General features: G+C 56.5%; 1 protein-coding gene across 15 annotated transcripts in view; it reads left to right on the top strand.

Annotated features, from left to right (window-relative positions):
* The window catches only part of GATAD2A (GATA zinc finger domain containing 2A), a 96,534-nt gene extending 80,809 nt beyond the window's left edge, over positions 1 to 15,725 (top strand). For 13 of the 15 annotated variants that reach the window (XM_025293913.3, XM_025293921.3, XM_025293914.3 and 10 more), the window contains 10 exons: positions 4,285 to 4,417; positions 4,519 to 4,650; positions 5,892 to 5,981; positions 6,623 to 6,754; positions 6,889 to 7,056; positions 8,622 to 8,901; positions 11,140 to 11,438; positions 12,080 to 12,154; positions 12,465 to 12,660; positions 14,253 to 15,725. In XM_025293913.3, coding sequence (XP_025149698.3) covers positions 4,285 to 4,417; positions 4,519 to 4,650; positions 5,892 to 5,981; positions 6,623 to 6,754; positions 6,889 to 7,056; positions 8,622 to 8,901; positions 11,140 to 11,438; positions 12,080 to 12,154; positions 12,465 to 12,660; positions 14,253 to 14,383 — 1,636 coding nt within the window. In that variant the 3' untranslated portion in view covers positions 14,384 to 15,725. Of the gene's footprint in view, positions 1 to 4,284; positions 4,418 to 4,518; positions 4,651 to 5,891; positions 5,982 to 6,622; positions 6,755 to 6,888; positions 7,057 to 8,621; positions 8,902 to 11,139; positions 11,439 to 12,079; positions 12,155 to 12,464; positions 12,661 to 13,418; positions 14,210 to 14,252 lie in introns of those variants that run through there. The other 2 variants (XM_025293915.3, XM_025293916.3) reach the window with 2 other exon arrangements.
* Positions 15,726 to 16,506: the final 781 nt, after the last annotated feature.

A 16,506-nucleotide genomic window follows, 5' to 3' on the forward strand; every position in this document is an offset into this window, starting at 1 on the left:
AGTGGGAGGAATGCCCAGGGAGAGGGTCTGGTGGGGCCAAGACAAGTGTTTGCTTGGTGCGGGGTCTAGCAAAGCCTCCCCCACACGCCTAAACAGTTAGCAACCACCTGCCTCTCCTCACCCAGCCGGGGCCAAAAGATGGGGGGAAGAGGGAGGGTTCTGGCAGGGACTAGTTGGCTACCAGCCCTGCTTCTCTGCCCCACGTTAGCCCCGAGGAGCAGTTTGTTGTCCTGAGGCCTCACTGGGCCCACAGCTGCCCCCGACTTCACTCGTGTGTGCAGATGTCTCAGGGATCTTACAAAAACGCAGGCTTCGGTCAAACAAGTCTGGGGCACTGACGTCCTCTGGTGAAGCCAGGTGGGCGGTGGTCTACTCCTGCGTGCCCCTGTCACTCCTGGTGTTGGATCTGTCCCTCCTGGCTGACCCTAAAGACAGAACTGCTTTTATCCAGGGGTTTCTCCCCACTGCTGGACACACCACCCACTTCTTAGGTTGGCTTCCAGCAGCTAGGAGCGAGTAAATAGATGAGTGAGTGTGGATCAAGTGCACCTTTCCCGGACATCAGGCAGGCGCATATGGAGAACAGCAAAGGTCAGGGCTGTGCTCCCTTGATGAAAACTGCTTCCCCTGGCACAGGCCAGTGAGACACTCAGTGTTAACCCCGCACTGACCACTGACGGGTAAGCACCTGGGATGGTGGAGCTGTGAATGGAGGGATCTTGTTGTGAGTTAAGTTTTAATCGCCAAGAAACTTCACGGAAGTTCCGGGCATGTAACAGAATTTTTGTTTGTTTAGCCTCGGGTGGCATACAAGGGAGGGAGGTAGTGAGAACGTTTTCACGAACAGCCTGGCTTGCTTCCAGGTCACATAAAATCTCTTCTGATCATAATAATTTATATCAGGATTCCCAAGATGGGCAGGCTAGGCTGAATGCATTTGCCCGGAAATCATAGCTTTCAAATAAATGTGGTGCCCAGGTAGCCTCCCTGGACCGAAATAATACACGTGGCCAGTACACTGTTTCCCTGGCATGTTGGGCTAGATGGTTTTAGAATTTAAAATACGTTTTTTACAAAAAAGAATGCCCACGATAATCTTGAGCCGTTGTCAAATGAGTGTCCTTTTCCTTGAATTAAAAGAACTCTCTGGGAAAGCACTGAGAAATTTGAAGCACCTTTGTGTTAGAATTGAGCTTTAGGAAAGTTTTCCTTGTTGGAAACTAGTGGGGGCTGGTGGCCCTTCTGCGTTTGGAAGAGGCGACCCAGGTCCCTGTAACACGCGAACAGTCCCCTGAGGGCCGGCACCACACAGGAAGTGCCTGCAGCCCCACAGCCCCAGGGTGAGCTGGCGCCTCCATTTCCTGACAGCACCTGAACCCTACCTCACTTCTCAAAATGAAGGCTGCGTGTCACAAACTGGTTAGAACTGGCTGTTGCCATGGTTTTCACGTTGGAAGGCACAGTTAAAGGGTCACATGACCAAAGAGGGAAATGCCTTTGTCACATGACTTTTTGGTGGCCTGATTAGCATACAGGAAGTTCACTCCCTGCTGGCTGCTGGGATGCTGAGTGATCACTGATGGGAGGTGATGTCATCTCTTGGACGAGTTATTGATGAGTCTCCGTCCAAGATGGGACCTGGGAGAGCTCTGGTCACAGTGGTCATCTCAGGAAGCTTCAGCTTCCATGTGGTCCAGCCCCTAACCCTGCCCTCTTCCCTCAGGCAGATTTGAGCTGTATTAGGCATCTCACCTTTGGGAGATGGGCATGTGCTCCATGAGATGGTAAAAAGTGATAAATCCTCGTAGGTTACTGTTGCCTCCATTTGCCCTTGCTCAGGAAGCACGGGCAGTCTGTAACTCTAGATGTGGTTCTGCCGAGGCTGCTGCTCTGCTGTGCAGCCGCCTGGGAGCCCGCCTGGGCTGCGACCAGCGGCTGCAGCTTCCGTGCCAGAGCCTTGTGTCTGCGCAGTGCCTGTGCGCATGCCCACAGAACCTGGATTGGAGCTCCGGGGTCATCTTTGATGTGGATCTTGGGCAGAGTTGGCAGCCAGCAGGGAGACACAGACTTGAAAGAGTAGTGGTTCCTGAACTGCATTGGTTTTTGGTTTGTTGAGGCCCTAGTGAGACATCCTGGGTTATTTTATAGACAGCCAGCCAATTCCTGGACTTGAAAACGTGGGCTGCTAACCCCAGAGAGGGGGTTCTGTACCTTGAAATGGGCGCCTCCTGACCGCTCGTGAAAGCCCACCCAGCAGCTGTACCTGAGGTGGTTCCATCGCATCAGGGCTGGGCTTGCTGCGGTGCGGCAGCTCTGCTGCTCTGAGAGCTGGGATGAGGGTGGGCCCAGGGAGAGCCCTGCGGGTTGAGGGGTTGGGGGCGTCAGTGAACCCGGTGTGCGGTCCTCTGTGCCCCCCCCCCCTTCCCTGAAGACATAGCTCACTCTGGGAGTGGAAAGGGCAGTTCAGTGGGCTGTTAAAATACCAGTTTCCCATCTCTAACTCTGCTCCCCACTCAGCTGGAAGGAATGGGACAACTTTGAGCTGTTGTTATTTCCAGTTAACTTAACCGAGTTCGTTCTTTGCGTCATAGTGCCACCTAGTGGGTGAATTCAGTCCTTGGCTGGCTTTCCTGCTGATCTGATTCTTTCAACACAGATGCTGAGGCTAGATCTTAAGGGAGAGTTTACATTATGTCCTCAGCAAATGGAGCTGCTTGGCTTGGCGCTAAGCACTGTCTCTAAGATCCCTTGGTCCTTATATATGTGGTCAGCAATGCCATTAGCGGAAGCCTAGCACTTCATGGGAAATAGATGGGGAAACAATGGAAACAGTGTCAGACTTTATTTTTGGGGGCTCCAGAATCACTGCAGGTGTTGACTGCAGCCATGAAATTAAAAGATGCTTACTCCTTGGAAGAAAAGTTATGACCAACCTAGATAGCATATTGAAAAGCAGAGACGTTACTTTGCCAACAAAGGTCCATCTAGTCAAGGCTATGGTTTTTCCAGTGGTCGTGTATGGATGTGAGAGTTGGACTGTGAAGAAAGCTGAGCGCCGAAGAATTAATGCTTTTGAACTGTGGTGTTGGAGAAGACTCTTGAGAGTCCCTTGGACTGCAAGGACATCCAACCAGTCCATTCTGAAGGAGATCAGTCCTGGGTGTTCTTTGGAGGGAATGATGCTAAAGCTGAAACTCCAGTACTTTGGCCACCTCACGCGAAGAGTTGACTCATTGGAAAAGACCCTGATGCTGGGAGGGATTGGGGGCAGGAGGAGAAGGGGACGACAGAGGATGAGATGGCTGGATGGCGTCACTGACTCAGTGGACGTGAGTTTGAGTGAACTCCAGGAGATGGTGATGGACAGTGAGGCCTGGCGTGCTGTGGTTCATGGGTCGCAAAGAGTCGGACATGACTGAGCGACTGAACTGAACTGAGCATTACCAGATGTGCATATACGTTCTGAGGAACTTGAGTGTTAGGATTGGGGAAAGAGGGCAGAGGATAATGGGCAGGGGTGGCTGGGAACTAGTTTGTGAGCAGATTAAGTGGGTGGGTAGTACAGCGGTCCGTGAGAGCAAATGTGTTCCATGCTCCAGTCAGTTTCAAAGCATGCAGCCACTACTGCCACGTAGCCACTGGCAGGATAGAGAGCCCCCCTGTAGCCCAGGAGGGACCCCCGCAGCAGGCTGCCTGGGCTGCCTTGTGGGTGCTGACTCCCCATGCTGGGGACTCAGGCCGTCAGTTGACGGTGTGTGCCTCAGCACCTCTGTCACCTGGGGAGGGGCAGGTGGGCTGTCCAGGCGTGAGGGTCGTCAGGGAGTCTGGGTTCAGCAAAGAAAGGCTGATTCAAGTGGGGCTGGCCTTCCCATCAGGTGGCTTCCAGCATGGGAAGGTAGGCGCTCCACCAGCAGGCCCAAGATCCAGGAGCAAGTGTTCTGGTTCAGTGCTGAGCCACATGGTATGGAAAGGGGCTGTGGTGGGTTCCAAAATGTGATGTTTTCCTGCAGACACATAGGTATCCTCAGCCTAGGGGACACAGAAGTGGTTATCGGGAACAGTCCTGAGTTTTTAAAGGGCTCAGACGTAAACTGGCAGGTTTGAGGGCCACGTGGTGAGTGCAGTGAGAAAAGGCAGCCCGGGCAGGCGGTTGTGGGGAGGAGTGGGGAGGCCAGCCTGCTCGCCTCCACTTCACTGTGTCTGCGTCTGAATCCCGGCATCCGTGGGAGTGCTGCCCACCACAGGCGGGGTGCTCGGGTGACAGCCCTCCTCCCTGCCCTGCAGTGACATGAAGTCTGAGAGGAGACCCCCTTCGCCCGATGTGATTGTGCTGTCTGACAACGAGCAGCCTGCGAGCCCGAGGGTGAACGGGCTGACTGAGGAGCCCCCGAAGGAGACCAGCGCCGAGACCCTCATGGTGAGCTCTGTCCCCGTGCTGGGGAGCCGCCTTGCGGTGGGGCCAGCTGGTGCTCCCAGGCCCCAGCCTCTCTCTCAACCCGTGTCCTCTTGACCTTGTAGAAAAGCAGTCCTGAAGAACGAGAAAGGATGATCAAGCAACTAAAAGAGGAGTTAAGGTTAGAAGAAGCAAAACTGGTTTTGTTGAAGAAGTTGCGGCAGAGTCAAATACAAAAAGAAACTCCCACCCAGAAGGTATGTGCGCGGCTGGTCACTCCTCAGGGGCCAGCGAGAGGTATTTAGGACCAGGGATAGGAAGCCATGGGCACTTGCTTGGCTCCCTGCTGCCCCAGGAGCTGGGTCTGTGAGGAGTCAGGTTTCCTCGGGAGCAAAGGGGCAAGGTCTGAATTGGAAATTTGCAGGCTCAAGTTCATGTTTTGGATTTAGCTTAGAGGAGATCAGACTACATTTCAGTCTAGAACATTCTGGATCTGAGTATGAGAACCTCATTCCCTGTAGACTCCCATCAAGGAAATGGAGAGCAGACATCTCTGAAGGTGCTGGAAACACAGCTCTGTCCTGAACCCCTTTCAGAGAGGCATCCTGCCCTGTGGGTGCCTGTGTGGCCGGCAGGGGCCGCTCTGGATTTCTGGACAGACTGCTGAACGCCTGCTTCAGGGTGCCCATGCCCAACCCCAGAGGCCGTGTCCCAGGGCTTCTGCCCTGCCACCTCCCCACGCCTCATGCTCGTCGTGCGGCTTCTAAACGGGGCTTACCCTGTAATGCAAGGTCAGGCTGGTTTTGTGGGCCTCTTTTGTTATTCCATTCTGGAGAGGTTCCTGGTCTGTGACACGGCTCCCCTTCCTTACGTTCTGATGACTCTCTCGGTGCACCAGAAAGTGAATGCATCTCGGGCAGTGCAAGCTGACAGTGTGTAGACACTGCTTCCGCCTTGAAGGGAGCGAGACAGGAGGACAGTTGTGGTCTGACTTGGGGATTTGCTTGAGCTCCCACCCCACACCTAGTAAAAAAGTGGACCAAGCCTGACATCTGTTAACATCCTGATGGATGAGCCTGCTCGTTACTTGTTTCCTTGTTGATTGCTGAAGAGTTGATGATGATGGGGACCAAGTCTGTCACTGTCCCTGGTGGACTGTATGCCTGGACCAAACAGTTTCTCACCAGGGTGGGGATTGATGTATATATAATAAGCCTCAGCCTTTCCCGCCAGCCTTTTATTGTCCCCTGGAGGGCAGAGATGGCACCCGAATCTCAGTGATGCCAAGTACCCTGGGGCAGAGGGGTAAAGGACCCTGGAAAATCCGTTCTGTGTCTTTAAAACATGTTAATTCCCGCTGCAGTGACGTGGCAGGCAAGCAGAACCTTTGAGAGCTTGGTGCTTCTTAAAGAAAAAAAGCAATGCTCCTGAGAATCGTGTGTGGGGAGGAGCATGGTTGGTAGCCCTCTCATCTCCTGCCTGTCCTGATCTCTTGCAGCCCGCAGGCTCCACTGGGAGCTCCGTGACCACCCCTCCCCCGCTCGTACGGGGCACCCAGAACATTCCTTCCGGCAAGCCATCACTTCAGGTCAGTGTTTACTCTGCATCATGCTCCTGAGCAGCCCTGATCCGGTTTCTGCAAAAGGCTGCTCATTCCTTCTCGTAAGACGAGAATGAGGCCTTCCAGTGGGAGCACCCACGCCCGTCACATTTGCGTCCCCATACCCAAACTGGGCCCCTGTTCATCATGAATCACACAGATGCTTGGAGGGCCCCTCCCATGGGTTCCTCTAGTGAGACTGGAGAGACGGCCGAGATCCTGGGCGCTCTGGGCCCCCACCACAGCGCGGCTTTCTGAGCCTGTCAACAGCCTCCTCTGCCCACAGGACGCGATGGGCAGAGCTCCCACTTCAGCCGTAGGACAGAGGTCAGGCCAGGCCCACCTGCCCTCACTCAAGCCAGAGACCGCAGCTCAGACCAGCAAGCGGGTAGTATGGATCCCAGTTAGCTAGCTTCTTACCGTGGGGGTGCCCGATCCTGAGTGAGTCCAGGTTGGCCTGGCTCTTGTTGGGAGTCTGTGTTCCTCATTCTTTTGTGTGTTTAGCGTAAGTAGGCATTTTAGCTTTTTTCTACCACCACCATTTTGGTGGGTATGCATGTGTACCTTTATGAAAACAACAAACCCGTTTAAAAAGCAGTGTGAGATCTGAGGGTTGTTGTTGTTGACAGACCTCTTCAGCTCGGATGCCTGGCAGTGTCATCCCACCACCCCTGGTCCGTGGCGGGCAGCAGACGTCCTCAAAGTTAGGGCCTCAGGCGAGCTCCCAGGTCGTCATGCCCCCGCTCGTCAGGGGGGCCCAGGTGAGCACGGCTTACGGAACAGCCCCAAGCAACCGTCCCTCCCGCAAGAATGACCCCGGTGCTCAGACTGGGGCTCTTCCCCTGAGTCTCTCTATTGGCCTCTCATTGTCTTGTCTCTGCCCCACACCCGACAGCAAATCCACAGCATCAGACAACATTCCAGCACGGGGCCGCCGCCACTCTTGCTGGCTCCCCGGGCGTCTGTGCCCAGTGTGCAAATTCAGGGACAGAGGATCATTCAGCAGGGCCTCATCCGCGTCGCCAACGTCCCCAACACTAGTCTGCTCGTCAACATCCCACAGGTGAGTCGTGCGACAGATAGTCCAGGCCCGTGGACTGTGGTGCTGTGGCTCCTTGGACCTTGGTGGGTCATGAAGGCTGTGGATAGGAGTGTCCTGTTGCCCTCTGCAGTCTAGCAGAGGCAGATAACTGCTCAGGGGGTGAGGGTGGGGTCACCAGAGGCTCCCCCGGCCCCGCCCTCTTCGCCGCGTTGCCGGGCGCAGGCGCGTGAGGGGGTGTCTGCAGGTGTCCCTGCAGCGCCAGTGCGTCTGTTTTAGCCATGTGTCCCTTCCCCTCTTACAGAGCCTCTGAGATGGTGAGGGTTTGTTCCCACCTAACAGTGGGGGAAGGTGGAGCTGGGGCGGCAGGCTGAGATCCTCACTGACAGATGAAGTGGCCGGGTCTGCACGAGCTTTGGTTGATGTGCGCGTTAGCTTCTCTTCCTCCTCTGGCATGGCTCATCCGTGTCTGCCTTTCTCAGATAGGAGCATGGCCAGCAGTGCTCTTCTGAAGTCAGGTTCAAGGACAGTCCTGCTACCCAAATGGAGATGTCCTGGGCAGGCCGTTGATCTACCCCGTAGACGCTGATCAAATCCCTGCTGTGTGTCATGCTGCCCTCGTGTCAGGAGGGTGGCAGCCAGGCAGGCAGTGGTGTTCCGCAGCTCTGCTCCCTGAGGGGTCGAGGGAGAGGGGTCGAGGGAGCCGGCAAGGGGAACAGCGAAGCGCTGGCCGGTCAGAGGCCGGTGGCCGGGTCAAGGTGCGGTGGCGGCACCCTCTGTACTGGGGCGTCCTGCTGCCCTGTGGAGACCCCCAGGCCAGTGTCACGGGCTCCCCGAGGCCCCCGGCCTGTTGCACGCCAGTTGTCAGGTGCGTGCGTTTTCCTGCAGACAGTGTACACAGCTTTCCTGTTTCCAGAAGGTCTTCGGTCCCGGAAAGCTTAAGGGCCCTGGCATGGTCCACTCCCAGTTTGGGGGAGAGCATTTGAGTGTCGGGTGGCAAGTGGGCTGGAGCGAGGAGATGGTGGAAGGTCAGCCACCAGGGTTGAGAAGATGGTGAGGAACGCAGGAGCAGTGAGGATGGAGAAGGGTGAAGGGCGGGGGCACACAGAGGTACTCGTGAGGGAGATGCCGTTGGTGCCACAGCGCGCCACCTCTGCAGCCAAAGGAAGGGGGCCACCCGGGCCTGTGCTGGAGGGGACCAGGCTGCAGTGGCAGGGCAGTGGCCATGCGCCTGGGCGGGGGTGGCTGCCACAGGGGCACCCGCCGTGATGCTGGTGGCTTTAGGAGTGTCCTTAGTTGCTAGAGTGTAGCAGGTTACAGATTTTTAAGTCATCTGGGTATCAGCTAAACCTCAACAAGTCATTTGTAAGATTGGTCATCTCAGAGCAGTTGAGTGTAATGTCTTTTTTTTCTGTTGCTTGTCGATGGCAGGCAGCTCTGAGTTACTTTTAAGGACTTGTTAGTGTAGCTGACCGTGCCAACCTGGAGGAAACTTTTGTAAGGACTTAGTGTAGCTGATGGTGCAGACTGTGGGGTTCTCCTCAGGGGGGCCCCTCAGGCACCCTGACCAGGTCATTGCCTCCCCAAAGCCCTCCCCAGCATCGCTGAAAGGAACGACAGCCACCTCTGCTCAGGCCAACTCCACCCCCAGCAGCGTGGCCTCCGTGGTCACTGCTGCGGATTCTCCAGCGAGTCGGCAGGCGGCCGCCAAGCTTGCACTGCGCAAACAGCTGGAGAAGACGCTGCTTGAAATCCCCCCACCCAAACCCCCTGCCCCTGAGATGAACTTCCTGCCCAGCGCTGCCAACAACGAATTCATCTACCTGGTCGGCCTGGAGGAGGTGGTGCAGAACCTGCTGGAGACACAAGGTGAGCGGGCCACGGGCCCAGGGCTGTGTTCGTCTTGAAGCTGAGGTTTCCATCATGTTGTTTCCGATGCATAGCGCGTGTGGGCACGTCTGCTGTGTACGCACGGCTGTCTTGGAGCACATTGTGGATGATCTCTCGTCATCAGTTCTTCACTTGCTCTGAGGTTTAGATAATTTTTTATTTTTTTTAAGTTTTTCGTCGAGTGTAGTTGATGTACAGTGTTGTTTTGGTTTCTGTGGTGTACAGCAAAGCGCTTCAGTTATACACATACCCGCTCTTGCTTAGATTCTATTCCCATGAAGGTCATTACAGAGAATTGAGTCGTTCCCCATGCTATACCGTAGGTCCTTATTGTCCATTTCACATATGGTAGTGTATATACGTCAATCCCAGTCTCCCAGTTTATTATCCCTCCCCTCCTAGATCACTTCTTACATGTACAGTAGGCAGCTTCTTTCTCATGGGGCCTCCTCTGAGAGCTGAGGAAAGGTGGAGCTTTGCAGAGCACTGCGTCCCCACGTTAGGGATAGATGCCTGTGCCTGGGCCAGCTTCACGTTATCACCCTCTCTGGAAGGTCTGGAAAGCCACCTGCATGTTAAGAGGTTTTAGGAACGAAAGCGCACACAGGGGGTAGTGAGGAAAAAGGATGCTGCAAAGTAGGAAGTCAGGTTTGCCCCGAGGGAGTCGCCAGCAGATGCAGAACTGAGGGCTCTTCTGTCCTTAAATGGAGCACGTGGTGGCACCGGTTGGCCAGCCAGCCTGGATTGCCTCCCTGCGTGGCCCACCCGTGCTGAAGAGGAGACGGCGCTAACCTCCTCAGGGCCGGGGTGGCCAGGTGGACTGCACCGTAGGAGCTGGGGCCCACGGCCAGGCCCAGGGAGGAGACATGTGGGCTCTGACACAGCCCGGACATGTCTGCACTCCTTCAGTGACTCCTTTGGGATGAGGTCAGGTTGGCAAAAGAGCTGCTACCAGGCCTGTGTGGTGTGGCAGGCAGGAGGCTGCAGTGCCCGCCGGCCTTGCACTGGCCTGTGCTGGGCACCTTCTCTCCCAGACTAGTCTGTCTGCGCTTGTTCTCGTCAGGGGTCAGTCTCCATCCCCTGTCGTCAGAAAACAGGCCCTAGCCGTGAGAGGAGGCCCTGAGTCCTGCCTGAGGGGGCTCTGACACCGAGGGCAGCCGCCGCTGCCTCCTCGGGGTGGGCGTGTGGAAGGAGAAGATCCAGGCTGGGGACCGGAGCTGAGGCCCACGGTGGACCCTGGGGCCTCTGGCAGCTTGGGCAGGTGGCGTCCTGTCTGCTCTGTGCAGTGGCAGGAGCCCCCTAGAGTCAGATCCCCCACTGCAGCCCCTCAGCAGGTAGAGGCAACTCAGCCAGGCCTCAGGCAGGATGGGGTGCCCGGGGTCTCTCCACATCATGGTGCATGACCCCAGGAGGCTGTTGAACTTTGAGTGCTGCCCATGGAAGAGATAGGAACAAAATGCAGAGTTACCCCTTAATGCACATTGGATGGCACATGCGTGTGTGTATACACACTGAAGAAAGCATGACCCCACACCTCAGCAGGTGCTTTTTGTGGCTGCCCTGGTCACCCCTCCTGGAGCTGGGTGCCACCAAGTTCCCATTCCCCAGGGCATTGGGCTGTGCATCTGGCCAGCCATGCAGTCACTTCAGCTCCTCAGGCTGTTTCTTCTTGAGACAGGGCGGTAGGGGTGTCCCCTCAAGAGCTTGTCGTGCAGCCCGGACGCCCTGCTGCGCACAGGACGCCAGGCACATTGTCTGTCGTGAGCACTTTATAGATGCGGTTACCTCGCCCCTTGGCAAGGGTGCCATCACCTTACAAGGTGGGGCCTGGAGTGGCCACCGTCTCCCCCACAGGTGATGCAGTGCAGGAGGGTGGGAAACATCAGCCCTGTGGGTAGGGAGGATGGCCGGGAGAAGCCGGATGTCTGAGAGCTGGTATTGAGGATGCCGAGCCTACGGTGTTTTCTGAAGTGCGTCAGCGCTGCTTCTGCAGCAGAGCTTCTGGAGGCTGGTCCTGTGTCTGCACGCAGTTGGCACCCATGTGTGTGCCGAAGGAATGAACGTTGGGGCCTCGGTGTCCCGATGCCAGTTGGACCCCCTGGCCCAGGTCGCTGCCTGGGCTCTGCCAGCGTGCACATCCCTCCTGGGGGTGGTGCAGGCTCTGGCTGTGCTGTTCCCACTCCTCCGATGTGAGCCGCGTTTGTCTCCCCCCTGCAGCGGGCAGGATGTCGGCTGCCGTCGTGCTCTCCCGGGAGCCCTACATGTGTGCACAGTGCAAGACAGACTTCACGTGCCGCTGGCGGGAGGAGAAGGGCGGCACCATCATGTGCGAGAACTGCATGGCGTCCAACCAGAAGAAGGCGCTCAAGGTGGAGCACACGAGCCGCCTGAAGGCCGCCTTCGTGAAGGCGCTCCAGCAGGAGCAGGAGATCGAGCAGCGTCTCCTGCAGCAGGGCGCCGCCCCCGCGCAGGCCAAGGCCGAGCCTGCCAGCGCCCCGCACCCTGTGCTGAAGCAGGTGAGAGCCGCGCGGGGGTGGACGGACGGTGCCCTCCCGGAGAAGGGTCTTGTTCCTCGCTCCCTCGGCAAGGAGCTGTCGCTGGCAGGCAGGATGTTCCGGCATTCTCTCCCACACTCGGCGATCTTCTGCCTGGTTGTTAACTGTGCGTCTAAATTGCATTTAATGGTGGCTTTTGGTGGTGAAAATACTAATTTGCAGTTTCTTTAGATTTTGTAGCTTTCACTCGCAGTTTGCCGGCTGACAAGTACTTCTTGTCTGAAAGGACTTTTCTAAAAGCCACATTGAGCTGCAAAAGGGGCACTGGAAGAAATGTTCTAGCTAAATTAAGGAGAGAAACAAGTTTGAAATCAAGTTTTTTTGGCTGCCCTTTTTTTTTCTAATGTTATGTTTTCCCACCCCTTGTAGACCCAAAGCTCCCTGTTGGCAATTTTTTGTGTCCTTGGAAGTCATTGATAATTCATCTAACAAACTCATCTCCTCAAGACCCCTGCACAGTGGGTGGCGGTGCTGCCTCGGGAAACCGCTGTCCTTGTGGGGACTCCGCCTTGCGCGGCCACAGCTGCTGCCCCTCGGCCGCGTGGTCGCTGAGCTCAGCCTCTGGGCGGCGCTGACCTCGCTTTCAACCCCCGTTTGTGTAGGTCATAAAACCCCGGCGGAAGTTGGCGTTCCGCTCAGGAGAGGCCCGCGACTGGAGTAACGGGGCTGTGCTACAGGTCAGAACTGGGGCGCCGGGAGCCCCCCGCACCGCACAACCAACCAGCCCTCACGCCCCCGACCGTGACCGCGTCAGTCGCCGACTGTCACACTGCCTGCGTCCGTCTGTCTGTCTGTCTCTCGCTCTCTCTTTCCCTTCCTCCTTCCCCTCCTGTCTCGATGCAACTTACCTAGTCTCCTGATGTTGGACTTCCGGGATCCCGTGTGGGTGGGAAGAGGTCAGCTAGATCAAGGAGAGGCTGCGCTGAGCACCGTGCCCTCCGCGGCCCCCTTCCCTGTGTGAGCTGTGGCCCTCTCTCTCCCCCACAGGCCTCCAGCCAGCTGTCCCGGGGCTCGGCCACAACGCCCCGAGGCATCCTGCACACATTCAGCCAGTCGCCCAAACTGCAGAACGCAGCCTCGGCCACCACCCTCGTCGGCAGGACGGGCAGACATTCCGAGAGGGCCGTGAGCGCTGGCAAGGGCAGCACCACCTCCAACTGGAAGAAGGCGCCCCTGAGTACAGGTGGGCAGCCCCTGAGGGGCTCAGCGGGGACCTCCCCATGGGCGGGCCCTTCTCGTCCTACTTTTAACAGAGGCATGCACACGCCTAGGTTGTGGCGCCAGGGTCCTGAACCTGTACTTGCTTTCTTAAGAGCAGCTGCCTCCGAGACTACAGCCTCACCTCTCTGTTCGCTGAATAGACACTCTGAACTAGTGGTAGCCCTGGATAAATGCTAATCACATTTGGTATCTCTGCCCCCATACTTAGACTCTCAGCTCTTGACCCAAAATGTGGGACAGAACCAGTTCAGGCAGTGCCCGTCACAGCCCTCCTCCTTCCTGCCACAGAGAATGTTTGTTTCTGCTGCTACAGCGTACCTTTCACGGTGTGCTGACCCGGTGTCCTTCATGCCCCACTCTGTGGGAAAGTCCTGCCCGCTTGGGCAGGTCAGATGGTACAAAGTGCAGGATAGAAGGAGGCAGGAGGAGGGGGCCCCTGGGAAGGTGGGCAGCAGAGCCCTGTGAGGAGCAGGCATCTGAGACTCAGCTTGGGGAGGCAGAGACCCCCGGTGGCCGCGCCCGTCTGCCACAGCTCCCCCTTCCCAGGGTTGTCCTCTGGCCGCCCCCCACACCACTTTCCTGCTTTTCCTTACTCTTGTGCTCGCCTTGAGATGAACGTTAAGTATCTCTTGTGTCCATCAGTAATTGGAAAGTGAAGTCTCGGCACAGAGGGCCGAGAGGAGGAGAAGGGTGAGAGCTCTCTCCCGTCTCCCTCCCCAGCCCACCCCCAGGTCCCTGTAGGAAGAAGAGGCGCCATCATGAGAGTCCATCTCAATAGTCAGAACTGGGAGAGGACTGTCAGTGGAAAGCACAGAAAAGCCGGCTGTGCGTGTGGCTGACCGCGAGTTAGAAATACGTCCGAAGAGCAGAGCCTGCTGGAGGGTAGGGAGGGGTCATCCAACTGCAGCAGAATCCAGCTCTCCTGGAGAGCAGAGCGCATTTGTGAACATGCCAGAGTGATGGCAGCAAAAAACTCATAGGCTGGTCAGAAAATTTTGGGGGTGAAATTTTGAAAGTATATGAAATAAGTGGGAACAGCCACACAGGAGACTACGTATGTGTGCACAGTGGTAGCACCCGTGGGAAAACTGCGCACTGCAGGTAGCGTTTGAAGCAGAACATGAGGGAATAAATAGTTGTTCTCTTCAAGTACTTGTACGACTAGATACGAGAGTGTCATGGCTTAGGAGCGGCACTCCTGGTTGCCCTGGGTTTCTGGATGGTAGTTTGAGGAAAGCTGGGCAGGACCTGGCAGGACCTCCAGGTTTCTGGAGAGCTGCCCTTGAATGCTCATGGAGGGTTCTGTGGTGCATTCAGTTTGGAAGTCTTGTTTCACGAAATAGATTAACTTGGGTCCCCGCTGCTGCCGGGGCTTCAGGACAGTCTTTGCTGCGTGCCAGCCCAGAGCCCAGAGTGTGCTGGTTGGAGGCTTTAGGGGCTTCCCCAAGCTGGCCTGCGTGCCACCTGTGCCCAGTGGGCCCAGCTGAGCCGGGGGTCTTCCCGGAGCCTCCCCTGACCAGGGCCGTTGTGGCCTCTCGCTCTGTCCTGTCGCAGGCGGGGCCCTCGCGTTTGTCAGCCCGAGCTTGGCGGTGCACAAGACCTCCTCAGCCGTGGACCGCCAGCGGGAGTACCTCCTGGACATGATCCCGCCCCGCTCCATCCCCCAGTCAGCCACGTGGAAGTAGTGCGAGCCAGGCCCAGTGGAGAACAGGCTCCCTCCCTCCCACCTGGCCCCACCACCCTCCGCTCGGGAAGACACCCCGCTCCCCAAGAGGGTGAGCGCGCGCAGGCCACGCTGCCGAAGTGAGAGCTCCAGTCTTGGCTACAGAGTCTCGTCGCGTCACGGAGGGGCGCTCCACAGGTGGACCAGGATTCATACTGGGGACCTTTCCCGTGGGCTTCCTTCCTTTCTTTGCCTTTAGTTTGCCCAACACCAGCAGAAAAGCGGACCTCGGGGCCGGCTCTGCTCCTGGCCCTCCCTTGAGCCCCTGGCAGGGCTCGTGGACGGCGCACCCAGACACTGTGACATGCTCGGGCTGCCCGGCGCTGCGGAAGTGGAGCGGAGCATTGTTCTGTTTTGCTTTGGCCCCGTCTTAGCCTCCTAATCTTTGACTGCCTTTCTTCATGGCAATCCCTAGATTGACAGATTTTTTAAAATCACCTCACGATGATGGAGTTTAATGTAAATGGTGCAGACCCAGGGTTCCCTGGGTTCCCTGCCAAGCGCGACCCCAGTGCCCTGGGGGGTGGGGCTGCTGACCCCCCCCCAGCCCTCACTCACTCCAGCAGAAGGCCTCTGCTGCTGCTCATCCCGGAGACATCCTCCGACCTTCCACACTTAAGCAGAAGAACAAACTGCAACCCAGACCGAGCCAGAGAGCCTGGGAACCTGGGGCCTGAGCAGGGAGGGGAGAGTCGGCAGCCACACCCAGAGCCGGAGCAGGAAGTTGGAGGGGCCTGGCCCTTGTGTTTGTTGTTGTGGTGGTGATTTACTTTATTAAATTGTTTCTTTTTCTCTTCCTCCTTATTTTGATGGACAGCATCCTGAGCCCTGGCCTGTGCTCCTGTCAGGAATGTGCGTGTGGGGAGGCGCCGCCACACCCCCAGACTTCAGGGTTTGCATTTGGGTCTAGTTTAGAACCTCCCTTGAAAAGCAGGGCCATGCTGCCAGGGTCTGCCTTCAGACTTTTTTTTAACCCCCTAGCGTCTACAGAAACGTCTCAAAGGATCAGGTCTGCGCTTAGTTGTGTTCCGTTCTGTTTTCTCCCTCCCCTTAAAAATCAGTCCATGAGGAAAGGCAGAAGCTGTTGTGTATGTGCTGCACATGGGCCAGCTCTGTGCAGGTGTGAGGGTGTCACGTGTGCATGCACACACGTGTGGAGACGGGGTATGCTGTTCCTCACTTCAGCCCCAGCCCTGGTTTTCCTGTCCATGGAGTTAGGGACTTAATTTAAAATTCTTATTTTGTAGGGCCACCTTCATCAAATACACTGCTGCACCGTTCTAATAAAGGCTCATTTAACCCCCCCTCATGTTGTGTGAATATCCGTGTTTAGAAGACATTTTTGACATGCAATAGAAGACCTAGTTTTGCAAAGCATTTGAATTTTTTGTTGTCTAAAGCCCTAAATTTCTCATTGATTTTTGTTTTGAGTGCATAATGAAGGTGGCCTGAAGGAGGGGAGGGCTGGAGAACGGTGGCTTTCATTCCAAGATCCAGGGATTTGGGGAAAAGGGGAAATTGACCTTTGGGGGAAGGGGGGAGTGGGGAGTGGGGAAGGGTGTGTTTTTACACCAAAAAATCAAGAGTATGCAAGCATTTCTATTCCTCGCATTTTTCTGTGTGCCTGGCAAATAAATACCTGTCTTATACTACTCTGAGCTGTTAGCTCTCTCTGTTCGATGACACGGGCCAAAACTCCCAAATCCTACAAGGAGTGCCCAGCTGGCCGACCCGGGCAAACTGACCTCAGTGCCATGCAGCAACTCGGGCGTCTTGGCCAGCACCCGGGGTGGCTGCAGCCCCACAGGGCTTGACAAGGTCTCTGACTCCGGGGCTCAAAACCAAGCCACTCGCATTGGCCCCGGATCCTCGCCCCATCACTCTCCACCATGCTCAGGATCCACCTCTCCTCACCTCATCTGGCCAGACTTCTCCAGGCTACTGCCTAGACCTTGTGAGCTGAGTACAGACTGACCGCCGTGGGCAGAGGACGCGGTGGCTGGGCCCCGACCTGTTCTCTGCCTCCTCCAGCCCAGCATTTGCAGGAACATTCCCATGGGTAGGACTTACTGTGACATAAATGTA

The sequence above is a fragment of the Bubalus bubalis genome, chromosome 9 (assembly GCF_019923935.1).
Source record: "Bubalus bubalis isolate 160015118507 breed Murrah chromosome 9, NDDB_SH_1, whole genome shotgun sequence".
Lineage (NCBI taxonomy): Eukaryota > Metazoa > Chordata > Mammalia > Artiodactyla > Bovidae > Bubalus > Bubalus bubalis.